The sequence below is a fragment of the Sceloporus occidentalis genome, unplaced genomic scaffold (assembly GCF_023333645.1).
Source record: "Sceloporus occidentalis isolate IW3139 unplaced genomic scaffold, rSceOcc1.0.p SCAF_5, whole genome shotgun sequence".
Lineage (NCBI taxonomy): Eukaryota > Metazoa > Chordata > Lepidosauria > Squamata > Phrynosomatidae > Sceloporus > Sceloporus occidentalis.
Genome location: NW_028316985.1, coordinates 3635146 through 3661915, shown reverse-complemented (window position 1 = coordinate 3661915; position 26770 = coordinate 3635146). Strand labels below are relative to the sequence as shown.

General features: G+C 44.4%; 2 protein-coding genes and 1 pseudogene across 2 annotated transcripts; all 3 read right to left on the bottom strand.

The window, feature by feature from the left end:
- Positions 1-993: 993 nt before the first annotated feature.
- On the bottom strand, positions 994-9358 carry LOC149311579 (interferon-induced protein with tetratricopeptide repeats 5-like). Its single transcript, XM_089526589.1, has 2 exons — positions 9315-9358; positions 994-2329 (listed from the first exon to the last, which is right to left on the bottom strand). The coding sequence occupies exons 1-2, from the start codon at positions 9356-9358 to the stop codon at positions 994-996; spliced, it is 1380 nt and encodes a 459-aa protein (XP_089382715.1).
- Positions 9359-10438: 1080 nt separating this feature from the next.
- Positions 10439-16277, bottom strand: LOC149311578 (interferon-induced protein with tetratricopeptide repeats 5-like). Its single transcript, XM_089526587.1, has 2 exons — positions 16114-16277; positions 10439-11771 (listed from the first exon to the last, which is right to left on the bottom strand). The coding sequence occupies exons 1-2, from the start codon at positions 16275-16277 to the stop codon at positions 10439-10441; spliced, it is 1497 nt and encodes a 498-aa protein (XP_089382713.1).
- A 63-nt stretch (positions 16278-16340) lies between these two features.
- Positions 16341-26663, bottom strand: LOC149311577 (antiviral innate immune response effector IFIT1-like; annotated as a pseudogene).
- Between the last annotated feature and the right edge of the window lie 107 nt (positions 26664-26770).

The following is a 26770-nucleotide window of genomic DNA, read 5'->3' as shown; positions in this document are numbered from 1 at the left end:
GCAAGAAACAAAAGACTTAGAAAAAGCCGTGGGTAAGCTGTGCCGGCATTGTTCCTGTGGTTTTCGTCTATATCAAAAAACAATTTATCCCAAAGATGGGAAGAAATCCCACCATGGGACAAAGGTTTCCATGGGTTAGGACCAGGATGGGAAGTATGGCCCTCCAGTATTACAACTCCCATCAACCACTGCAGATATCAGCCAGGGATCATGGGAATTTTAGTCTAACATTAAGGGATCACACATTGTTTGTTCTTGAGTCAGATGCTTACGAGCAGAATCGAGTTACGAAAGCATCCAAGTCACAAGGGGTGCATCTACCTGTAGAAATAATGCGGGTTGATGCCATTTTAAGAGCTGTAGCTCCATCCTATGGAATCCTGAAATTGGCAGTTTCACAAAGTGTGCAGGTGCCTTGTCAAACTACAAATCTCGGGATTCTGTTGGATGGCGCCACAACGGTCAAAGTGGTGTCAAGCTGCATTATTCCTACAGTACAGATGCACCCAAGACTTCCACAAGAGAGACTCACAGATGGAACAACACCTCCAAGGATTGAGAGACAGAAAAGAATCATCAGACACTTTTACTAGGGGAGCAACTTGACATAAAACAGGCTTCTGCAGGTTAAAAACAAGACATTAAAAGGATCCCTAAGTTTGCCCGCTAAAAATGAAGGCACATTCACAAAGTAAAAATGCTTGCAAACCCACCATCCTTCCTTTTCTTATTATTTTTGCCATCAGATATCTCAGCCCTTTCTCACACTACACAATTATAGCGCTATAATTCCACCTCAACTACCATGGCAACGTCTGATGCAATTCTGGGATCTGTAGCTTAGCAAAAGGGCTCTCAGAATTGCCAACCAGAGTGTTCTAGCGCTTCTTCGCCAAACCACAAGCCCCAACAGCAGACAACCATGGCAGTTAAAAGTGGAACCAAAGTGCTGCAACTGTGCTGTGTGGACGTCCCACTACAAGTTGAGCACCACTATGAACCACTGGCCTCCTGAGCATTGGACTCTGGGTGTTCTTCTGCCTTAAGCAGGGCATAGATGGCACCAGCTCGCTCCTTTTCAGAGACCATCTCAAACCTATCTGCCAGCTTCCTCAGCCGCATCTTCGCCTGTTCTCTCCTTGTCCCGGGTTCAGGGAAGAGATTGAGACCGGCCATGTATGCTTCTTGGGCCTCCACCTTCTGTCCCTTCTTATGGAGAAGGAAATCCCCCCAGTAGAGATGGATGAGATGTTGGCAGGTCTTGTTGACATGGGACAAGTCCTCTAGCAATTGGAGATAAACCTCTTCCTCATACGCAGGGTTTTTTTCTCCATAGATTTTGGCCAGTTCCAACCTGGGATAGACAAACAAGGAATCAATTTCTGCAGCCCGTTGGAAACAGACCATCGCCGACTCCAGCAGAGCTTCTCGGTCTGAGGGAGACGCTACCTCCATCTGATACCTGTAGCAGCTCCCAAGCTCATAGTGCAAGAAATAGTACTTGGGATCCAGAGTGACAGCCCTTTCCAAAACCGAAATGGCCCGGGACATCCATTTCAGCTCTGAGGAATACAAATGGGCCGCTTTTCTCAAGACGTCGGCGCTGAAGCTGTTCTGGATCACCTCCTCCAAGAGCCTCAAGGTTCTCCTCTCGTCCTTCCTGACAAGCAGGTTGGCCAAGTAGACTTTCAACACGTAGTTTTGAGGTTGGTTCAGAACCACCAGTTCCAACAGTCCTTGGGCTTTTTCCATGTACATCTCTGTCCCAGTGTGTTTGTAGGAGTAGTAAAGAGAGATTGCCAGGCCTGCTAAGTATTCCTTATTAGACCGGTCTTCTCTGAGGGCCTCCTGGAAGCATCTCAAGGCCAGCTCTCCGGTACGGAAGCCCCCAACAAGGAGAGACCAGCCTTTCTGGGCTTGGTTTTCTGCCATTATCATGGAATATGGCTGAGGGCTGTCCAGGGATTGGCAGAATCCATGGATTCGGTCCAGGTAGAACTTGACCTTGTGGTAGTTGGTCAAGTAGTAGTAAATCCAGGCATAGTTCCCATACGTTGTCAGAACCTCCCTGGCATGGTTGGTCGGATGTTCCTGCCAAAGTACTATTTCGGCTTCTTCGAACGTTTGGAGAGCCTCAGAGTAACGCCTTTGGAGGAAGTGTAAGAAGCCCTTCATGGCCAGGTAGGTGGCACGGTTATGGTGAAAGGTGTGTTTCACTTGGTGGGTCACGTACGCCAGGAAAAGTTCCACGTCTATCATGGTATCTATCTGAATGTCCCAGGTGAAATGGCATTGCAGGGTCTGGAGCTTTTCCAGCAATACTCGTCTGCTGCAAGAAAGGATGGAAGGGAAAGATCAAAATTAGACCTGGTGTAGTAGTCTGAGTTTTGGTCACTGACTCTGGAGACCAGGGTTCAATTCTCAGATAGAGCATAAAAACCCACTCTCTCAGCCTCAGATGGCAATGGCAAACCCCCTCTGAACAAATCTCACCAAGAAAACCCCAAAATAGGTTGGCCTTAGGGTCTCCATAAGTCAAACATGACTTGAAGGCACATAACACACACACAAATCTTAGAAAACCCTTTATGACAGCCACTAAAAGAGTGGTTCCCAAACTTTGGTCCTCCAGGTGTTTTTAACTTCAACTCCCAGAAAGTCCAGCCATCTTGGTGAATTGTCAGGAATTCTGGGAGCTGACATCCAAAACTATCCCAACACTTCATCAACCCAAATTTTATACCAAGCAGAAAGTTTTATTGCCAGTGTTTTCTGATGTCCTGGAGAAAAACAAATACACACTGGATCAGTTTTGGTGGGATACATACCGCCATATAGTACGTATTGTATACGTACTAGGGTTAGGAAGGGGCGGTGCTTCCGCACCCCCTAACCCTAGTACGTATACAATACGTACAAGATGGCGGCGCCCCTTCCACATGGGCGCCGCCATCTTTACGTACTGGACGCATAGCGTCCAGACGTGTCACGGCGCCTATGACGTCGCGAGTCCACGCCAGGCGCCTCGCGACGTCATAGAGGCGCCGCAAGAAGAAGCTCCGAAATGGAGCTTCTTTTTTGCTCCGCGCGGGAGCCGCGCGGTTTGACTGCTGCAGCTCCCGCGCAGAGCAAACGGCGGCGGCGGGGAAGCGCCACAAAGCGGCGGTTTGTATCCCGCCTTTGTGTGACATCCTGACTATTTCTTCCTTTTTAAAAACCATTTGCAGATACAAAGGGCTTAGCTTCCTTGGCTCCCCAACCTTCACAAAATCTACCTTGTGGTGGACCCCTTTCTCCTTTTAATTGGGAATTCTGGTTGTCATTCCCCCCCCCCCAGCTCCCCTCTCCTCTTCATTGGACATTGATGCACAAAACTGTGGTTTGCACACATGCCCTTGCAATGTTTAACAGATAAAAAGCAAGACACGTGTGGCCCAGCAACATCAGAGTGTGGACATGGTGACAAATGGGAAATAACACACAAAAGGTTGCAGCAGTTTGCTTTGGCCTGAGCCTGCAGGGAAGGGCAAGCCTCTGCATTTTCCTTTCCGTTCTCCCCTGAGTTAGTTCAAACTAATCTACTTCTCAGCAATCGCCCTGTATGCTCAAAAATGGAAAGTAGGAGAAGTACCTACATATTGAGACTGGCTTATAAAGTTAGCAGACATGACAGTGCTACATTAATTGACACCTTGGCTGAAAAATAAATCTTCCAGAAAAGCCAGAGAAGAATGGCCCCAAGTTAGAAATTATTGGAAAGAGACGTGGCCACATCTAGAAAACACTTAAGAAAATTGTGGGGGGAAAGGACGAAAGGCAACAAGATACAGTAAGAGCATTGAATATATAGCAGGAAAAAAGCAGGAGACATGTAATATGGGGATCTGCAAGTACAAAGATATCCAATGGGATTAGATGAGACATAGAAAAGAAACCAAGAAATAGCGGGAAAGGATAATAAACAGAAGGGAATTGTTATCTTTTTTTCTGTGTCAAAAAGAATATCACTTCCACCTTATGTAAATGATACACAACTGTTGTTACTGTGGGCTTTTTGAAAATGAAAATAATAAAAATTAAATTACAAAAGTAATCTAATTCTGCACATTGAACTCAATTTGCTGCCATTGAAGTAAAAGCTGGCAAAGGACGAAAGTGGGAAGAGGAGGAGGAGGAGGAGGAGGAGAGAAAATGGGACACTTAAAAAGTAGCTGAAAGAATGGGATGACAGAGGATGAATCGGGATTGTCCCTGCAAAAGTGGGACAGATGGAGAGTATGTGGACCCAGCAAACAGACACACATCCTTGCTATTCCTCCTCACTTTGCCATCCTTCAGGCTTCCAGCGAAATTTATCTGCAAAGCAGCTTCTCTGAATCTCCAAATCGCCAATGCTCTCAGTTAAATCTGACCCCAGTTGTCCAGCCTGGAAACGACTTGCAAGGAAGGGACTAGAAGCCCATCCAAGGCTTGCTGGTGCTTCTTACACCCCAAGGAAGAAAAAATGATTCCTACTTTGATTTCGATTTCAAATTAAAGGGAGACTGGAGGCCAGCAAATAATCACTTAAGATGGCTCACCTGGTTTGCACAGGTGCTGGCAACCAGAGAAGAAGCAGGAGTTGAAATGAAGTAGGCATTAGGAAGCACCCCAGAGCAGTTTTTTCAGGGTTGTAATTATTGAACTGAAATAAGAATCCCGCCATTTCCCAAATTGCTAGCATTGTGGTGACTTAAAAGTTCAGTTTGTTGTTCTTGTGTGCCTTCAAGTCATTTCCAATGACCCTAAGGCAAACATATCACAGGGTTTTCTTGGCAAAATTTGTTCACAGGAGGTTTGCCTTTGCCTTCTTTGGAGGCTGAGAGAGCGTGACTTGTTCAGTTTAGCATTTAGAAAAGCAGGCAGGATGACCCAGGGATGGATACCAAAATCTGTGGATGTCAAGTCCCATTATTAATATTATTTCATTGCAATGGCCCTTGGTATCTGCTGAGGTTTGGTTCCAGGACTCCCAGTGGATATCAAAATCCATGGATGCTCAAGTGGCATTATATACAGTGGTGTAGTAAAATGGTGTTCCTTTTACAATTTGGCAAAATCAAGATTTGCTTTTTGGAACTTGTATATATTTTTAAATATTTTCAATTCATGGATGGTTGAATCGGTGGATAAGAAATCCGTGGATACTGAGGGCCGCCTGTTTAGAAAATATAAACAGTTTTAGGTGGGAGCCATTTTCAGTGTCTCATTCTCTGCAATGCTGGAAATTTGGGGACTGGAGGAAAGTGTCACTGGGAGGCAAAATTGTTACTGGGAGCAATGTCCTCATTTTGCCCCCACACCCACCCCATAGCTACACTCTTCTTTAGGAGCCAAAGGATCTTTTTGCAGATACTACTAAAAAGTCAAATGTGCAAATGAAGCCTGAACTCTCTGTGGAAGCCAAGAGGACTAACTGAGTCTCTGGTTTATCACACTGGGGCTAATTTCAGCATTAAAGAGAGAATAAAGTGCATATAAAGCACCCCACAGATAAAGCGAAAATGGTGAGTAATTGCAGGAATGCAATTGTGCAAATAAAGGGATATCAGAAGTGCATTGTCACTGGAATCCCGAAAGTAAAAAGATGCATGTTAATGCTTCTTTGTGACCACTTTAATGGCAGGTTTTGTGTGACGTAGTGTGGAATTGTTTTGTGTAATTAAGCAATTTTCCAGGATATTCACTGGATAAACTCCCAATCTCCTTCATGTGATAAACTTCTCTGTCATACTTTGGGCATATCATGAGAAGGATGGACTCCATAGAAAAGACAATAATGCTTAGAAAGGTAGACGGCAGCAGGAAAAGGGAAAGACTGCATTACAGATGGATAGACTTAATCTAGGAAGCCATGAGCCCTGAATCTGCAAGACCTGAGCTGGATAGTTCATGACGGTGTGACCTGGAGGTCTCTCATTCATGGGGTCATCATAATTTGAAGTCAACTTGATGGCAGTTAACAATGACCCGTTACAAACGGGCATAAAAGTACGGACTGGGTCTGTACTAGGGTTAGGAAGGGGTGTCACTTCTTGACGCCCCTAACCGTAGTACGGACCGAGTCCGTACAAAATGGCGGTGCCCTATGACTACATCATGACCGTGCCACCTCTAAACGGGGCCGCGCAAGGGTGCCCTTTCTGCGGTCCCGGAAGAAGCTCCGTTTCGGAGCTCCTTCCAGCTTTGCGTTGCTGGGCGCAGCCTTTACATGGCTGTGCCAGCGATGCAGAGGAGAAAGGGGCCAAGTGACCCCTTTCTCCTCCTCCCTGCCGCCGCCGGTTGTCCTTGGGGCTTCAAGCCCCAAGGACACCCCTTTCCAGGCCACAGGGAAGCAACCTTTTGCAGCTTCCCCGCGGCCTGGAAAGTGGCGGATCGGGGCCTCGGAGGCTGCCGTTGTGGCAGTTGAGGCCCCAATCTGGCGGGGAAAGGGCCGGTTACAGGCCGCCCCAAACGGGCGGTCTGTAACGCGCCAATAACAACAATAAAGTGTTGTATACCAAGCTGTGTTTTTTAACATTTCTTCAAGTGCTGCATCATCTCCTCTTGTGGGGGGAAAGAAGCCTTCCCTTCAGGGTGACCAGATGTCCTCCTTTTCCAGGACATGACCTGCATTTCAGTCTTCTGGGGATTTGGGGGGCTGTAGTTGGCTTTTGCTACCAGGCAGATGGGTTTTGGAATCTTTGTTGGCATCCTGGCTAAATGTTAACAGCTGTTTAGGGGTATGGAAGAGTTAACTCTCCTATTAATGACTGCTTGCATTACCTTTACACTTTGAAGCTGGAGAAAGAAAGAAAGGCTGAGAACAGACAAGGGAAATGAATTTTTCTCTGTTGAAAACTGGGTGGTTATTCAGACAGTTGTTTTTGTTAGACCGACTATGCAAATAATAAGAGGTGTCTTATTCAAAGAGCTAGGACTTGTACCTAACAGACCTGATTTGTATTTGATTATTTGATTGATTTTTTTATTAGGTGATACTGTACTATACATTTCTGAAAAGGTACTTGCTTTTCCTTTAAAGCATCGATTTTAAGGAGAAAATTCTGTAAAGATGACGATTAGCTTTTGGGATAAAACTGAGCCTATGGCGGGATACAAACCGCCGCTTTGTGGCGTTCCCCTGCCGTCGCCATTTGCTCCGCGCGGGAGCTGCAGTAGCCAAACCGCGCGGCTCCCGCGCGGAGCAAAAAAGAAGCTCCATTTCGGAGCTTCTTTTTGCGGCGCACTGATGACGTTGCGAGGCGCCTCTGGCGCATTCGCGACATCATAGGCGCCGCGACACGTCTGGACGCTATGCGTCCAGTACGTAAAGATGGCGGCGCCCATGTGGAAGGGGCGCCGCCATCTTGTATGTATTGTATACGTACTAGGGTTAGGGGGGTGCGGAAGCACCACCCCTTCCTAACCCTAGTACGTATACAATACGTACTATATGGCGGTTTATATCCTGCCTATGAAAACTTTTGGATGATTTTAGCTTTGTGAACTAATGCAACGTATCTGTATTGTATCTAAGGGGGTCGATGATGTGGATGCATTCGAAGCACATGCAAGGCATGCAAAATTTTATCCTGGGTCTATTCGCATTGATTATTCACACAACCAACAAAAGTATCTTTAAAGAAAATTTGAAAAAAAATCTCCCAAAATCAATAATCCCAGGGTTTGTAGTCTTTGGGGCAGCCTGCCAAAAACCTTTAAAGGACATTTACTCCATTCAGCCAGGACTAGATTGACAACTATTCCCCTGAGGACATTTTCTCCAGCTGCCCCTAGACACTGGAATGACTTGACAGCTGAATATACTTTCCAGATTCAAAACAGTATTAAAGACCAGTCTCTTCCAGCAGATGATTTTTAAATTGTGAATTTTAAATGGGGATTGTTTTAATGTGTGTATATCTTGTCAAGAATGCAAAGGGAACTTGTTGTAGCACCCTTGAGACATACTGTGCAAAAGAAGTTGAAGTATATGTATTTTGTAGACTTGAGTCCAAAACACACTACAGAAATAATCCAGTTTGAGACTGCTTTAACTGCCCTGGCTCAATGCTAGGGAATTCTGGGAACTGTATTGTGAGACATTTAGCCTTCTGTCAAAGACCTCTGGTGCTAGGATAAACTACAATTCCCAAGATTCCCTAGCAGTGAGGCAGGGCATTTAAAGCAGTCTTAAACTGGATTATTTGGACCCTGGTCCTATGCAATCTTATCCTATAGCTTCTTTTGCATAGTTGGCCTCAAAGGTGTGACAGGGGCCCATTTGAAAAGGGCTCTTGTCACACCTTTGAGACCAACCATGCAAAAGAAGTTGTAGCATACATAAGCTTTTGTAGACTTGGAACGAAGCTGACAAAATCTATGAAAGCTTATGCTACAACTTCTTTTGCACAGCGAGTCTCAAGGATGCTACAACAAGATCCCTTTCCACACTGATACATTGCATATTGGTGTTCCAGATAGCTATGTCTGTTTTTAATCAGTACTTAGCAGAACTGTTGTTTGTCAAGGCTTTTAAAATTTTGTAAAGCAAGATGTTAATTGAATTGTTGTTTTTAGTTATTTGTTAGCTGCTTTGGGTCCCATACCAGGAGAAAAATGAGGTTATAAATGAAATAACTAGAATCATAGAGTTGGAAGAGACCACAAGGGCCATCCAGTACAACCCTCTTTCTGCCATGGAGGAATAGTTTTAATGGTTGTGGTGGGGAGAGCACATGCTGACGTTCTAGATCCAGGATTCTGCCAAGATATACAGTAGACTTGGCAGGACATTTCTAGGAGAGTGCTTAGTTTGCCTTCTGGTGTTAAGTGTACCATCCATCGCACCTTTCTGCAGGCAGACTGGGACTCCCAGAAGCTGAAGATCCTGGGAAGGATCTGGTCCACCTCTCCGAAGGCAACAAGTAGGCTGGCCGGGATGCGGTCAGCATGCCACAATACAGAGCAGGATAGAAATATTTTAATAAATTAATAAAACATTATAAAATTCGTGTCAGTGTGTAATTTCGGGAAGAGCAGCTTCAGTTTCTGGCATGTGGTTAGTGGCACACCTGTGTACAATCAGCCCTTCGTATCCATGGATTCAAGCCTCCATGCCTTTGAAATATTTTAAACTCTATAAACTCCAAATTTATATTATTATTATTATTATTATTATTATTATTATATAAATTCCTGCAACCAAACCTCAGCAGATACCAAGGGCTCCCGCTATAAGTCAATATGGAAGCTGATACTTCCTTTCTCCCTCCTCACCAACCAAAGCTCACCTGGATTTACCATGGAGTTGCTGCAGTCTCCCCTCCACAGCCATTCTGTACTTGCTGAGAATAGTGGAGGATTGGAGAAGCGTCTGGTAATGTCTGTGTAACCAGATGCAAAAGGATTACATCTTCTCTGGAGAACCTCAGTGGAGGGGTAATCATTTTGTATCTGGCTACAAGGACATAGCCAGATGCTTCTCCTATCTATTGCTCTGACCAAACATGGAAAAGCTGTGGTAGAAACTCTATGCAGTGGGCCCTCGTCTTATGCATGAGATCTGTTCCGGACCTCCTCATGTAAGGCAAATTCCGTGTGAGGTGCATCTCTGTGCACCCCATTCAACATTAGGGCTTGCCGTACGCGTGATCTCGAGTCCGCGTACAGCGTAGACGTGCTGTAGTAGGTATGGGCTTTGGCAAATAGCCAGCTGTACCTTAGTCCTATCTGTGGAATTATTACACTATGCTGAATCGTACAGGATCATACAGGGTTGTGGTCCTTGTCTCCAAAAAATTCACTCTTAAAAGAGAGAAGGAGCAAGAGAATCATGAACTTTTATTTGCTGGAACTTTACTAAAAATGAGACTTTCTGATGCAAATTCTCCAACACATTGAATAAAAGCATGGGCCTATTGACACAACACAATCACAGGGCTGTTATTCCATTTTAACTGTTGTGGTTTTATCCTGTGCTGTCCTGGAACCTCCAATTTAGGGACAGGGCATTTTGAATTCTTAGCTAGAGTGTTCCTCTAGTGCAATGGTTTCCATAATTTGGTTTTCCAGCTATTCTGGACTTCACTTCCCAGAAGCCCTTGCCAGCCTGGTCAACAGTCAGGAATTCTGGGAGATGAAGTGAAAAACATCTGGAAACCAAAGTTTGGGAATCACTGCTCTAGTGCCTCAACAAACTACAAACCTAGGGATTCCATAGGGCAGTAAAAGTGAAGTAATAGTGCTATAATTGCACAGTGTGAATGGGCTCATGGAGTCCAACAGGGACGAAGAGATCTCCAAGGAATGTCCCCTAACCAAATAAGTTCCCCTCCAACTATGATTTTTTCCCTTTACTTTTTCTTCTGTAATTCCAGACTCCAGAAATCTCATTTGTACTCCTTCAACTCCAAACTCAGTGGTTATGCCACCATGGACAACTTTGGTGTGTATCTGGACCTTGATACCCCGTGGTTTGAAATAAGCTGTAGATGGTGTCAACGCAATCCAGTTCTGAGTCTTCCTGGAATATCTTCATGAGGTCCATCAGATGCCTTTCCAGCTGGTCCCTCTCCGTGAAGTGGCCGCCTGAGATTTTGACGCCTGTCTTGTACATCTCCAGGGCCTGGTGCTTCAGTCCTTTCTTCTGGAGGAGGAAGTCTCCCCAGTGGAGATAGATGGCCTGCTTGCATCGCATGCTAACATTTGGCAACTCCTCCATCAGGTGCAGATAAACGGCTTCTTCGTGATCTGGGCCTCTTTCTCCATAGATTTTAGCCAGCTCCAACCTGGGGTCTATAAAGAGAGCGCCCATTTCCACAGCCAGTAGGAAACAGTTGGTTGCAGACCCCAGTGCTATTGCTCTGTCATCTGGGGAGGCTTCCTCCATCTGCAACTTGTAGCATAAGCCAAGGTCATAGTACAGGAGACGATAGCTGGAGTTGAGCCTGATGGCCATCTTCAGAGCAGAAATGGCTGGGGTCAGCTGTCGTGGCTGCGCACACACGCACAAATGGGCAACCTTTCTCAGGATGTCTGGGCTACAACTGTTGTGGACCACCTCCTCCAGGAGACCTTTGACCCTCTCCTTGTCTTGATGCAGAAGCAGACTGGCCAAGTACATTTTTAATTCCCAGTTTTGAGGTTGCACGGAGACCAGCTCTTCCAGAAACTCCTTGGACTTGTCCCACCTGCAAACAATTCCAGCTTGTTCCCAGGAAGCATAAAAAGCAGTGGCTAGACCTGCTTCGAATTCTTGGTTGATTGGGAGTTCTCTTAGGGCCCTCTGGAAGCAAGCAATGGCTTCTTCTCCATTCTGGAATCCTGAAGCCAAGAAGGACCAGCCTTTCTGAGCCAGGATTTCAGGGGTCATAACTGAGTATGGATGAGGACTCCCCAGGGACTGGCAGATTCCACGAATTTTATGGAGATACTTCTCCACCTTGGAGTAATTGGCTAAGTGGTAATAAATCCAGGCGTAGTTTCCATAAATCACCAGGACTTGGCACTGGTCTTTTATGAGTACCTCTGCTTCTTGGAGACTTCTGAGAGCCTCAGTGTAGTGTTTTTGCAGATGGTAGAGGAAGGCCTTCATGGCCCTATAGGTGCCATGATTATGGTAAGGTGTGTGTTCCACTAGGTGAGTCAAATGTTTCAGGAGAAATTCCACATCTACAGGGTCTTCAAAGGCAAAGTTCCAGGTGAAATGGCACTGCAGGGTCAAGAGGTTCTTAAGTAATGCCCCTGTGCTGCAAAGGAAAGAAACACAGAGAAGAAAACCTAAACTCAGAGATGCATAATACTGTGATCCCTCCACATTCGCTGGGGTTAGGGGTGAATATGGAAAAACCACCAAAAAAAAATCCTATTCTTTTTACATGAGAGACCACCTCTCTAGGAATCTTCAGGTCCTCCAGTACATCTCTATGGTCAAAATCTGCCAGATCAAAATGATGCTGGGGGACCTACAAATGCTAGAGAGGTATTTTCTCCAGGAACTTCTAGGTTCTTCAGAACAACTCAACGTCTTGTAAAGTTGTGCTGGAGGACCTAGAGATTCCAAGAGAGAACATATCAAATCTGCCCAGAATCAAATGAACAAAAATCAAAGCCGCAAATGTGGAGGGTCAAGTGTACCTTTGCAAAGACTTCTAATATGTCACAAGACCAGAGTGAGTTTTCACATACCTTGCAACATTTCACAGATGAAAACTAGGACAGATGTGGCCAAGCAACAGGAGAGCATGGCCAAGATGGCAAAAGTTATTAATAAGGAAAAACAGACAAGATAGAACAGGCTACAGCATTTACTTTTGCCTGAGCTGACTGGGAAGGACAGTCCTCTCCTTTCCTTCCCAGCCTGCTGAGTTAACTGTGCTACTTATGTGCTTTGAACATAGAGTGCATCTACACTATAGAAATAAAGCAGTTGGACAACATTTAACTGTCATGGGTCCATCGTACAGAGATGTCTGAAGACCTCGTAAAACTTCAACCTAGCTCAGGTGTTGCAAAGCTGTGAAATCTAAGGATTTCATATATTTCTACAGTGCAGATGCACCATCAGTTTGCAGGAATTGAAATAAACTGAAAACTAAGGGGGGAAATGGGAGGAAGGAAAGGGAACTGGGACAACATGGCAAATAGATTGATTCCATCAAAGGTTCCACAGCTTTGCAAGACCTGAGCTAGGTGGTGAACAACATGGTCCAGCCTATAGTTACACCTGTTGTTAATGCCATTTATTCTTGCCACTTGCACTTTAAGGAGAGGCACTCAGATTTCTCTTCCAGAGAGCTCTAGTACCTTACAAAACTATAAAGCCCAGCCTTCCATAAAATGCAGTCATAGGAGTGGAATTATAGTGTTATGCATAGTGAGAAAGGGTAACTTCATTGTCACTCAACACCTACAACAGAGTAGGGCCTACCATTTGAACTACACCAAGGTTGGAATGATGCAGCTCTCTAGATGGCATTAACTCCAACACCCAACATTCCTTTACTTTGTCTGTTTTGGTGAGAGCTACTGGGAGTTCCAGTTCACAAACTACATGTAATTCCTCTGCCTTTTACTAACCCCTCACACCCTGTAATGAAAAAACTGCTTAATTATTGTAGTTACAAAAATGTGACATTCTCCTTCGTGAAACGACAACTGTGCTATTTTACTTTTGCCTTATTAGCAGTAAATTAAAAATTTCTAACTAGTTTCTCCTTGTTTCAGAATCGTATATATTTATATGTGTGTGTCTGTGCCTTCAAGTCACCGGTTGCCTTATCATAGGGTTTTCTTAGGCACAGAGTCCTCAGAGGTGGTTTTTTCAGTTCTTTCCTCTGAAATAAAGCCTCCAACACCTGGTATTCATTGGTGAACTTCCATCCAAGTACTAACCAGGGCTGACTCTGCTTAGCTTCCATGATCAGATGAGATCTGGTGTCTTTAAGTTATTTATGCTGTATATGCATCCTTGTGTACCTTCAAATCACCTGTTGACTTACAGTGACTCCTTAAATTTTATAACGTTTTCTTAGGCTCTTCCAACTCTGTTTCTATGATTCTAACTGAGGTATACCTGTATATGCATTTTCAAGACAGTGCTCTCACCCTGAGATTCTTTCCTATCACCATGATGCCATGAGATCCGATAACATATCCTTGGCCCCCTTCCCCACTCAAGGACAAACTATTGGCTCAACGCATCCCAGATTTCTCCCTGGGTTTGAGGCACAGCAATCCATTTCAGCCTCCCCACCTCAATCCCTTCTCCTCACTTTTACATCCTTGGGGTTTTGTTCCAGGGGAATTCTCTGCAAAACGGCTCTCAGATCTCCGGAGCATCAGAACTCTCCGAGAAATGGAACTGTCCCAGCCAAAAAGGTTGGCAGGGGAAGTGCTGAACATATATACTCAACTACCTGAACATACCTATTTAACCACCTGCAAAATATAGGGATGAAACCCCCTTGTCAGGATGATCTTCTTGCTTTCTACAGGGATTTGGCCCAAAGGGAGGTGGAACTCTGTCAGATTAGTGGCTGAGCCTCATCCCTGTCTTGCACAGGTGCAGATGGTCAGGAGGCAAGTGGAAGTTCCTTCCAATTAGCCCTTAGAAGGGACCACTGAGTATAGAAAATTGAATAGGATGTGGGACAAGAAGAAATTTCATTTATTCTCCAAACACTATATAAGAATATCAACGAAATACAGTAAAAGCAAAAATAGGCAACTGTTTCAGATAATTAAAGCCATGTAAAAAGAAAAGGAAAAACAGCAAAAGGAAACAGTAGAATTAAAGAAGGGGATCGGCTTCTATGCCTTTCACAGTCATGAAAAATAGGAATTTCCAGACAGAGTGTTATGGTGGTTTGAGTGTTACGCTAGGACTCCAGGGCTGCATCTGCACTACAGAAATAATACAGTTTGACAATACTTTAATTGCCATGGTTCAGTGCTATGGAATCCTGGGATTTGTAGTTTTGTGAGATATCGCAGAGAGCTCTGGTGCTATGACAAATGACAAATCCCAGGATTCCATACGATGGAGCCGTGGCAGTTAAAGCAGTGTGGACATGCATTAATTCTGCAGTGTAGATGCAACTACAGTTGATGGCTGCATGGTGTCCCATCTTGTTTGACCCTAAGGATGACACAGAGAGCCAAACATCTCTGTTTTTATCATGTCACCTATTGGGTGAAGATGAACCAGATTGCCTTCCTCTGTATTTCCGGAACCTGATAGACCCCAAAATTCCACTTCCTGTTCAGGCAACAAGATAAGGTTGACTTGCAAAAGACAAAGTAAAGTACACTTACACGGGGAACTTGTTGGTAAAAACGTAATGATGTTTTATTTTATTGGCAATAAAAAAAGGCTAGAGATAGAGAAGTAATAGCTATGAGTGCTGGGTACAGGGTACTGTGTTCTAATTTAGTGTATTTTGCATTTTCTCGCCCTCCAAAAAGTTAATTCATCCCAAAGCTCAGAAGGAAATCCCACAAAATGGCTGGAGTTTACAAAAGTCAGAAGTGACCGTAGAAGTTGATGGGTGGAATCCAGGAGGAGGTTTTTCTACACACGTTCCATGGAAATACCAGGGGATGGCAGAGAAGGTACCAGGTTTTTTCCATTTGGAGAATATAAAGAGTAATTTCACTTATAGGGTGCATTTATGCTGCAGAAATAATGCAGTTGGACATCTCTTTAAGCGCCTTAGCTCCATCCTATGGAATTCTTGGATTTGTAGTTTTACAAGGTCTTTAGCCTTCTCTGCAAAGGAGCGCTGGTGCCTCGCAAAACTACAAACCCCAAGACTCTGTTGGATGGAGCCACGACAGTTAAAATAGTGTCAGATTGCCTTACTTCTATCAGTGATTCCCAAACTCTGGCCTCCCAGGTGTTTTTGACTTTATCTCCCAGTGTCCCAGACCATTGACCAAGATGGCTGAGGCTGAAGTCCAAAATATGTGGAGGACGAGATTTTGGGAATCAATTGTGTAGGTGAACCCATAACATGGCTTCCTTCATGCAAAACTCCTTGGTTAACTGGATCCAAGAGTTCTTCATCTGTTCGAAGATCTCCTAAAGAGCTCCCCCCCCCCCAAGACACAGGTTCTTAAACTAGTAATGTTAATTCCCAATGCTGCCAACAGCTGTTCCTTTAGTAATGTCTAGACCAGGGGTAGGCAACCTATGGCCCGCGGGCCGAATCCGGCCCGGCGAGGCCTTGGGACCGGCCCCAGCCTGGTCCTGCCGCTGATTGCTGCTGGGGCCTTTGGCCTCTCGTGCGAGGGGCAAGGGGGGCAATTGTCTATAGAAGCCTCAGAAACATGCATTTATATTAACATTTTTGAAAAAATCAACAATTTTTTTCTTATGTCCTCCATTTTTTTAAAAAGTGTCCTCCATTTGAAATTTTTGTCCTACATTTGTCCCGGTTTATTTATTTATTTATTTAATTTTTAAAAGAAAAATTATTTAATTATTTATTTTTTGCCTCTGGCCCCCGGCTCAAAAAGGTTGCCTACCCCTGGTCTAGACTCTAGAAACTCCAATGACAGGATTATCTCTAAAGCCTATAGCTAAACCACCAGAGATCTTCCCCCTGAACCCTTTGGTTCCAACATCTTTGAAGGAAGGTGTGGAGAGCATTGAAGTGAGCCACATCAAAGTCATCTAGAAAAATGCTGGCCAGATTTATCAGCCGGTCATTCAGCTCCTTGAAACGGCTGCCAGAGATTTGGAGGCCTGCCATGTACTGCTGCTGCGCCTCATGCTTCAACCCTTTCTCGCGGAGGTGGCAATCCCCCCATTGGAGTTAGAAGGTTTGCTGGCAACACTTGGTAAAATGGGGCACCTGGTCCAGCAGGTTTAGATAAACCTCTTCCTCAAATGAGGGAGATTCTGCTCCATAGAGTTTAGCCAGCTCTAACTTGGGATCTATAAAAAGAGGGTCTAGTTCTATAGCCTGTTGGAAATTCGCTATAGCAGATGACAATGCTTTTGTTCTCTCTTGGGATTGGAGCCGTCTCCATCTGGTGCTTGTAGAGGAGGCCAAGGTCGTAGTGAAGCATAGGGTAGGTGGGATCCTGAGCTAAGGCTTGCTTCAAAATGGAAATGGCAGTGGATGGCAAGGATTGCCGCCAATACAAGTGGGCAGCCATTCTCAGGACTTCAGGGTTGAGACTATTATGCTCCACCACATTATCCAAGAGATACTTGACTCTCATGTTATCTTTGTGCAGAAGCATACTGGCTAAATACACTTTGACCTCATAGTTGTGAGGGTCCAGAGGAAGCATCATTTCCAGCCATGCCTTCGCCACTCTCTCGTCCTGAGCATTTTGAGAGCTAGTCCAGCAGGCAAAAGCAGACACCGCCAGACCTGCCTGGTATTCCAGACAGAAGGCATTCTTTCTCAGAGCCCGGAGGAAGCAATTCTTAGCTTTGCTTCCATTTCGGAAGCCCCCGACCAGGAGAGACCACCCTTTCTGGGCTTCAACTTCTGGGATGTCCACTGTGTACAGATAAGGACTGAGCAGAGAGAGGCAGAATTTGTTTATCTGTTCAAGGCAGAACTTTACCATGCTATAATTGGTCAAGTGATAGTAAATCCAGGCATAATTCCCATAAGCCACAAGGAACTGGTGGTAGAAGTTGGTTGGATGGTCGGTCCTGATGACGTCCTCTGCTTCTTTGATAGTTCTCAGAGCCTCAGCGTAGCATTTTTGCTGGTTGTAGAGGAAGGTCCTCATGGCCATGTAGATGCCACGATTGTTGTATTGCGTGTGTTTCTCCCAGAGAGTCAGATACTTCAGCATGAGATCCACATCCACATGTTCTTCAAACGCAAAGCTCCAGGTGAAATGGCACTCCAGGGACTGAAGTGCCTCCAACAATATCAATGGGTTGCTAAGGGAGGAAACATAGAAAAAGAATGGTGAATGGCAGCGTCAGGGGAGACATTTATGAAGACCACTAAAAGCTTGCCAAAATGTAACACGTTTTGTTAAACTCCATACAATTAATAGTGCTCTTCCGCAAAATTGTTGGTGACAGTGTGCAAAGAAGCAATGATGACTAAACTGATGTTTTTGTATTTTGGCTATATCATGAGAAGAAAGGACTCACTAGAAAAGATTATTATGCTTCATAAAGTTGAGGACAATAGGAAAAGAGGAAGTCTTTCCAGATGGATAGACTCCAGATGGATAAAGACCTACAGAGTAGATGCTAGACATGTATGTGCAACCCCCTGCAGAATCCTAATGCTTGTTGCAACCTCCATAGCCAACAAAGCCATAACCATGAGAAGCTATGGCCATGAATCTGCAAGAGCTGAGCAGGGCAGCTGAGGATAAGGTATCTTGGAGGTCTCTCATTCATAGGGTCACTATGGGTCAAAGTTGATTTGAAGACAGTTACCATGCTACTAGCAGAAAACATCATAGAATTGGAACAACTACTAAGGAAGGTCAAAGAAGAAAGTACAAAGGCAGGCTTACTACTGAACATAAAGAAAACACAAATCATGACCACAGAGGAGCTACATAAATTTAACCTAGACAATGAGGAAATCGAAATAGTGAAAGAGTTCCTGTACCTTGGATCAAACATTGATCAGAACAGAAACTGCAGTCAAGAAATCAGAAGACTAGAATGGGGAGGGCATCCATGAAGGAACTAGGCAAGAGCCTAAGGAGCAGAGATATACAAATAAGCACTGAAGTTAGAATCGTACAAACCACTGTATTCCTCATCACCATGTATGCATGTGAGACTTGGACAGTGAAGAAAGCTAATACAGTATGAAGACAATACATTCATTTGAGATGTGGTGCTGGGGAAGAGTGCTGAGGATACCATGGATGGCCAAAAAGACAAATAAATGGGCCCTAGAACAGATTGGACCTGAACTCTCCTTGGAAGCCAAGATGACCAAGTTGAGACATAATTTGGCCATATCATAAGAGGGAATGACTCACTAGAAAAGACAATAATGATAGGAAAGCTAGAGGTCAGACACAAATGAGGAAGGCCAACGCTAGATGGAGAGACCCAACCAGAGAGGTCATGAACATGAATTTACAGGACATGAGCAAAGCAGTGGAGGACAGGTGATCTCGGAGATGTCTCATCCACAGGGTTGCCATGATCCAGGGTCAACACAAGGACAGCTAACAACAACCAAGTAAAATGGTATCCTTTACATAAAATGGTAAAATTAAGCTTTGCTTTTTGGATTTTTAACAAATATCTTTTGAAGCTGAGGATGGTTGAATCTGTGGATGCAGAATCTGTGGATATTTTATACCGTTTCCTGCATGCAAGCCCCATTGAACTCTATGGGTTTACTTCTCACAATATGTGCAGTCAATGGGCCCTTGTTGGTTTAAGCATTTTATGCCCTGCTTTTCCAGTGGTCATAGATTCACCTTTTTAGACGGGTGTTTTTGTGTTCCTTCAAGTTGTTTCCAACTTATGGCAACCCTGAGACAAATCTCTCACTGGGTTTTCTGGGGCTGAAAGTATGTGACTCACCCAAAATCACCCAGAAGGCCTCCATGGCTGAGCAGAGAATCAAACTCTGGTCTCCAAATTCATAGTCCAACGCTCAAACCACTACACCATGATGGCCCTTAGAGGTAAATCCTATTAAAAATGAATTTTCTGAATATGCCAACCACAGATGCAGACAAAACATCAGAAATAATTTCTTCCAGAGCATGGTGACATCGCCCGAAAAACTCACAAAAAAACTGAACATGAAGGGGTCTTCTTCTTGCATTGACCTCATTAGGATTGCACTTACTGAGAAGTAATTCCCATTGAGTTTGATGGCACCTCTTCCCATGGAAGCACCTTTTTGCAGCTGCTTACAAACTGATTGCAGCTGTTTTTCTTTTTTCTTTCACACTTTCAAATATAATAGCCAAGATTCATTTAATCCATTTAATCCACAGACGTCAAGTGTGCAAAGCTCAGTGTGCAGTCTCCATCTGCAACACAACAAACATGCTTCCCTTTCCACTGGACTCACCTTTGAGCTCGTCTGCCAATGCATGAATTTTAGGTCTTATTGTCTCCCCTCCTCACTCAGGACAAACAAGTGGCTGATGCATCCCTCTCTTTCTTGAGTTCTATGGGATGCAAAGACATAGAGTTCAAGCCCCAGTACATCTTACTTTTCCATCCTTGGGTTTCTTGATAAATTCTCTGCAAGTGGCCCCTCTCACACTACACAGCTACAGCCCTATGATTCCGCTTTTAACTTCCACAGCAACTGTAGCAATCCCGCTGGCAAAACCACAGGGTCATGACCCTCTCTCAGGATAGCAATGCTCATCAAGATTGAGATGTGGCAGTTCAACTTCTACAGCAACATCCTTTGGGGTCCTGGGATTTGTAGTTTGGGAAAACACCAGAGCTTTCTGGCTTTCTAAATGCCCCTCCCTGAACTGCAAATCCCAGGATTCCCTAGGATGTGGTCCTGGCAGTTAAAGTAGAATCACCGTGTTATAACTGTGCAGAGCAACATATCCTTCAAACTACAGGAAAAAGAGATTCCACCTCAACATTAGGAAGAACCTTCTGACCATAAGAGATGTTTGACGGTGAAATATTCTGCCTTGGAGGGTGATAGAGTCTCCTTCTTTGGAGATTTTGGAGGAGTCAGGATGGCCTGAATTCTTGCATGGCAGAATATATTCTTTATTAATTTGAAAAGCAAAAATAATACATGCATAATCTATCTAATTCATAGTATTCCGTAGTTACATCATACAATCTAATTTTCAACCAAAGTATAAAGTTCTTTTTTCTTTTCCCTTAAATTCCCATATTATTGATAGTTACTATTGTTTACACATGGATATCTAACATCATTTTCATATATATATATATATATATATATATATATATATTCATTCATTCTTAAATGGTAACATCTCTTTGGAGTTTATCACACAGGACAAATCCCATGCAGAAACTAAATCTAAACTAAAAACAACCCGCATTTCAGATGATGTTCGGGGTTAACTCGAATAGAAACTGGAGAAAAACGCATTTGCAGGATGTTTTTCAGATGCCATTTGCACAAAAGAGAAATAATGCGAAAATAACCCGAACGCAAAGTCATCAAAACCAGCTCCTTTTTACTTTTGCTAAATTCCAAAAGTACAAAGGCGCTTTCTGTTTGAATTATTTTCACCTTATTCTCTTTCACGCCGACACACCTGACAAACAGCACCCAGAGTTTAAAATCCCGTTTCTGCACAGGGTTTTACCAGTTCGCCCTCTGTGTGATAAACTCCTTTGTTGATTTACCCTTCGCTCAGCTTTGTTCCTCTTTGGCCTAAATATTTCATATTTACACCTGTCTTTCCATGATCTATAGCAGTGTTTTCTTTATATCCCAAACCCTATTCAGATATTTTACCATGGGATTCCATTCCTTCTCTGATTCTTTTGTTGATTTTTTTATTAATCCAAACTGTTAATTTGTCCATCACTTTTAGTTCCATTACCTTCTGTAACCATTTTTCCATGGTAGGTATTTTCTCTAATTTCCAGTTTTTTGCCAACTTGAACCTGTCGGCAGTTACTAGATGTAGGACCATTCTCCAATTTTTTTTCTCTGTTTCTCAACCCAAAAAGGAAGTCATATTTAATAAATATGATTCTGGGACACAGAAGTAGCTTATCCCCAACTCTAGGGTTCTAACTATTCAGATTTGTCAGCAAACCGTCCTGTTTAATTCTCTCATGTCCCAGTTTTTCAGCATGCTTCAATTACTGTAAACTAAGTTCACTGTGCAAAAGCATTTTGTATTCAACTCAGCAGAGAGGGGAGAGGACAGTTAAGGGCAGACTTGTGCCCTTCCCAATAGGAGCAAGCAAAAGCAAACTGCTGTATTGTCCCTTGTTGTTGTTGTTGTTGTTGTTGTTGTTTTCAAGTCATTTCCAACTTATGGCAACCCTAAGGCAAACCTATCATGGGATTTTCTTGGCAAATTTATTCAGAGGGGGTTTGCCATTGCCATCCTCTGAGGCTGAGAGAGTGTGACTTCTTGCCCAAGGTCACCCAGTGGGTTTCATACCTTGTGTGTTTTTCCTCATTAATAACATTTGTCATCTTGACTACACTCTGGGACATATATGTTCCAGTTTTCACCTGTGAAATGTTGGAGGGTATGCAGTTAAAGTAGTGTGATTCCACTTTAATGACCATGACTCTATCCTAGCCAGTCTTGGGATTCATAGTTTGAGGAGACATTAAAGCTCTCTGGGTGAGAATTCAAAATGCCCCTCCCAGCACTGCAAATCCCAGGATTCTAGCATAGTAGCTTCTGCCAGGCTGGTTAAAGTGGAATCACGATGCTATAATTGCACTGTGTGAAAGGGCCCCAAAAGTCTCCGCGAGGAATTGAGACTGACCCCAGATGTAAAGCCATGAGGATCTCCAGAGTAAACGCTGGACATATATGTGCAACCTCTTGCAGAAGCCAAATGCTTGTTGCAACCTTCGTAGCCAACATGACCCCTGCTTTAAACACTCTCATTTTGAAGAAAGGTTGAAATCTATCACATATATGGCTTTAAGTCTTGCACCTGCTTTGCCCAGCTGCTGATGGCCAGGAAAGAATTGGAAGTTCATTCCAAGAAGGCATTAGAAGGGACCAGTGAAGGACTTGTGCTGTGAATGGTGGGTGGTGGTTGAAGCAATGTACTATAGTGGTTAGAGCAGTGATTCCCAAACTCTGGCCTTCCAGGGGTTTCGGATTTCAGCTCCCAGACTATTGGCGAAAATGGCTGTGGCTTCTGGGAGCTGAAGTATCTGGAGGACCAGAGTTTGGGAATCACTGGGTATTGATGGGATTTTCAGTCCTCACTTGGGTTTTCTGTTTTAATGCACAATGGTCACCAACTCCTCAAAGACAAGAGATCCATTGCAGGAGTAACCAACAAAGGTCTGGAAACCAAGCCTTGTGAGGAATGATTTAGGGAGCTGGGTATATTTATCTTGGAGAAGACTGAGATGTGACATGATACAGTCACCTTTAAATATCGGAAGAGGTTGATCGCCAGATCGTCTGCATATACAGTGCGCCCTTTTTTATGTGGGGGATCCGTTCTGGACCCCCCCTGCATAAAAAAACCCATGTACGTTCGAGCCCCATTGAAAATAATGGGGCTTGTGCATGCGGCAGTGCACGCGCGCACCACAGACACCCCCCATTACTCTAAATGGGATGTGCCACCCCTTGTGCCCTGTGCGCTCCCATGCAGCTTTCAGCATATGCTGAAAACCACGTATAGTGTGTCCACATATGACGTGGGCGCACTGTACTCTTATTTTGTATTTGAGACCATTAATTGTAGCTCTTTTGATTTGCATCTCTTCTCTTATCTGTTTATTTAGCACTTCTAGAGATAGGATAAACAGTAAAGGGGACAGCGGGCAACCTTGTCTTGTCCCTTTTGTGATTTGGCATTTCTCCCTGTTCACTATAATTTGTATTGTTTGGATCTTATAAATATCCACTTTATGAACGCTTCACCAAAATCCATCTTTTCCATTACTTCTGTCATAAATTCCCAGTTTACGGCATCGAAAGCCTTTTCAGCATCTAAGAATATCAGTGCTGTCTTTTTGCCTGAGTTTTTTCCTCATAATACTTTATTATTATTATTATTATTATTATTAATAATAATAATAATAATATTTCTATACCACTTTTCCGCAGTGATCAAAGCGGTGTACATAGTAAAATTATTAAAACAAGATAAAATTAAAACCACATTACATTAATTACAATATACAATTAAAATCCAATTCATAGGTGTATGTAAGTGAGAGGGAGAAAGGGGATCGAACATAACTTCAGTGAACATGGGTGAATGCTTGGTTAAAGAGAAAGGTTTTAATTCTCTTTTTAAACAGTTCAAGGGAGGTAATGAGACAGAGCTCCTCGGGAAGACTACTCCAATGCTTGGGGGGCCATTATTGAAAAGGCCCTCTGAGAAGTAGTAACATATCTCGAAACAGGGACTTCGAGCAAGTTCTTCCTGGTTGTTCTGAGAGTGCGGGGCGGATTATATGGGGAGATGCGGGCCTTCAAGTAACTCTGGCCCAAGCCATGTAGGGCTTTATAGGTAATTACCAACACCTTGTATTGTGCTCGGAAGCAAATAGGCAGCCAGTGAAGATCTTTTAAGATTGGTGTTATGTGGTCAAACCTGGAACGACCGCTGACCAATCTGGCGGCCATGTTTTGTACTAATTGAAGCTTCCGAGTTTGGTACAAGGGTTGCCCCATGTAGAGCGCATTACAGAAATCCAAACAAGAGGTTACCAGAGCATGTACCACCGTTTCAAGGTCCCTTTGGCCCAGGTAGGGTCGTATCAACTGCGATCTATCAAGTGCTTCTGACCGTCGCATCAACTTGAGATGACAATTGCAGGGACGAGTCCAGAAGCACTCCCAAACTGCGAATTGAGTCCTTCAGGGGAAGTGTGACCCCCTTCAGGACGGGTGGACAAATTTCCTTCCCCGATCCTGGGGAACCTATCACTAGTACTTCCATTTTCTCTGGATGCAAGCTGAGTTTGTTTTTCCTCATCCAGCCCATTACTGACTCTAAGCAGGCATTTAGAGGAGAGACACCATCCTTAGACACTGCAGCAGTCAGCAACACAGAGAAACATATCTGGGTGTCATCAGCGTACTGATAACACCGTGCCCAGTGTCTCCGGATGATCTCTCCCAGAGGTTTCATGTAAATGTTAAATAGCATGGGGGACAAAATAGCTCCCTGAGGGACACCGGATGTCAGTTCCCTCTTAGAGGAGCAAATGTCCCCCAGCTGTACCATCTGGAATCTGCCCGAGAGGTAGGAATGGAGCCACTGGAGCACAGTGCCCCCGATACCCAACTCCCTCAGACGTTCCAGAAGGATACCATGGTCAAAGGTATCGAAAGCCGCTGAGATGTCCAAGAGCATTTACAAGGACACACTTCCCCTGTCAATGCCCAGACGGAGATCATCGACTAAGGCGATCATGTCAGTCTCAACTCCATAATCCGCTCTAAAGCCAGTTTGAAATCCGTTTCATCCAAGACTGCTTGGAGCTGGAAGGCAACCGCTCTCTCGATCACCTTACCCAAAAATGGCAGCAATGACACTGGCCTGTAATTATTTCTTATCAGGGGGTCTAGGGAGGTTTTTTTTATCAGTGGTCTGACTATTGCCAATTTCAGACTCAATGGAAACTGCCCCTCCCTGAAGGATGTGTTAATTATGCGGTGTAGCATAGATGTTACCGCAATACCACCCTGGGCCGTCAGCCATGAGGGACAGGGATCAAGAGAGCATGTTGTCTTCCTAACACTTCCAAGAATCTTGTCCACTTCATCGGTACTTACAAACTCAAAATGATCCAGTTTAATTAAGTCCACGGGCGCGCTGGACGCCTCTCCCATAGATTCTGAAGAAAGGCCAGCGTCGAGATCAGCCCTTATCCGAGAGATTTTATCTGCGAAGAAGTTGTTAAATTTGTCACAGCAGGCCTTAGTTGGTTCTAAGATAGGGTTCAGGGCGGGGGGTAGCTGTGTTAACTCCCTCATACCCTGAACAGCTCTGCAGGACGCGACTCAGCAGACGCAATACGTGCAGCATAAAAAGAATTTTTAGCTGCACCTATTGCCACTCCATAAGACTCCAAAAGAGCCTCAAGGAGTGTCTTGTCAGATAAGTGCTGATGTTTCCGCCAGCTGCGGTCTAGTCGTTGTGTGGCCCGCTTCATTTTCCTAAGATCTTCCGTATACCATAGTTTTTTATTGGAAGCAGGCCAAAAAGGACGCTTAGGAGTGATACTGTGTATAGCCCTGGAGAGATCATTGTCCCAGATGTTAGTCAGGGCATCAACAGAATCGCCGTCAGATCCAACCATATGGTTTATGGTTGGATCTGACGGCGATTCTAGGGCTTTTTGGAACCTTTTGGGTTCCATCAGTCTTCGAGGGGTGACCATCTTAATAGGTCCTCCACCTCCGGGAGGGATTTGGGTAGAAGCCTTGAGTCGAACCTCGACCAGGAAGTGATCTGTCCATGATAGGGCAGAGGTATTACAGATCTCTGCCCACAGATTGTCCATATCTGTACTGAAGACGACATCAAGTGCATTGCCAGCGCAATGCGTAGGCCCTGAGACCAATTGGGACAGACCCATGGCTGTCATGGTAGCCATGAACTCCCGAGCCGCACCTGTTAACTCTTGTGAGCTGGCCTCAAAAGGAATGTTGAGGTCCCCCAGAACAAGAAGTCTGGGAGACTCCAACACCAGTTCCGAGACCAGCTGAGTCAGCTCGGCTAGGGAGTCTGTTAGCGCACGGGGTGGACGGTAGACCAACAGAATCCCTAGACTGTCCTTGGCCTGCAGGGTCAGGTAGAAACACTCAATGAAGTCTGTTTTCCGGATATGGTTCCTGGTTAAGGAGAGGGTGTGCTTATGGACCAAGACAACACCTCCCCCCTGCCCACCTAACCTGATCTGGTCCTTGACTGTGTACCCGGCTGGGAGAGCCTGAGCCCACACTGCATTACTTTCAGTCCCCAGCCAGGTCTCAGTAATGCAAGCCAGGTCACAGTTCATATCTTTGAGGAGATCGTAAATAATGTGGGTCTTGTTTCTAACTGACCTGGCATTGCACAGGAGCAGAGACAGGGTTTGTGGTACGGTTGGATCGACCCTCGGTTCTTTTGAGTTAGGAGGGTGGATGGAAGGAGGGATAGATATTAAGCATTGATCCTGCCTTCCCTTACATTGTAGTTCTACGCTCCTACCGCTATATCTCCCCCTGCCCCACACTACTTCAATTGGAGCTCCGTTAACAAAATCAATACCTCCATGATCAAACACATCCCCATTCAATGCATCCCCAACATAACATGTATCTCCCCTAGATAGCATCATGATTCCAGAGCAGAGGAAGACCAGAAACAAAGTCATTCCTCATGCTACTGTAGCTCACTACTAATACACCAAAACCCCAGTCCCAACTTCGCAGCTGTGCACTTGCGCAGCTGTGGCGCTGTTGATGTTCCGGTGCTCCTCCAGTGCTCCTATTAGATTAACCATTATGTTTTGTTTCATATGTCTTCCTGGCACTTGTGTGATGCCCTGGAGTATCTTCCTTAGCCTTTTTGCCAGTATTTGTGCAAATATAATCTAGATTTAACAGAGAT

Bases quoted from the DNA above. Each gene is read 5' to 3' on its own strand.
- LOC149311578 (XM_089526587.1), bottom strand. From the start codon at position 16,277: ATGGCAGGCCTCCAAATCTCTGGCAGCCGTTTCAAGGAGCTGAATGAC. The intron at 11,772-16,113 runs GTGGTTTAGCTA...TTTCCTTTGCAG, and splicing joins GTTCAGGGGGAAGATCTCTG to CACAGGGGCATTACTTAAGA.
- LOC149311579 (XM_089526589.1), bottom strand. From the start codon at position 9,358: ATGGCTGTGGAGGGGAGACTGCAGCAACTCCATGGTAAATCCAG. The intron at 2,330-9,314 runs GTGAGCTTTGGT...CCTTTCTTGCAG, and splicing joins CAACTCCATGGTAAATCCAG to CAGACGAGTATTGCTGGAAA.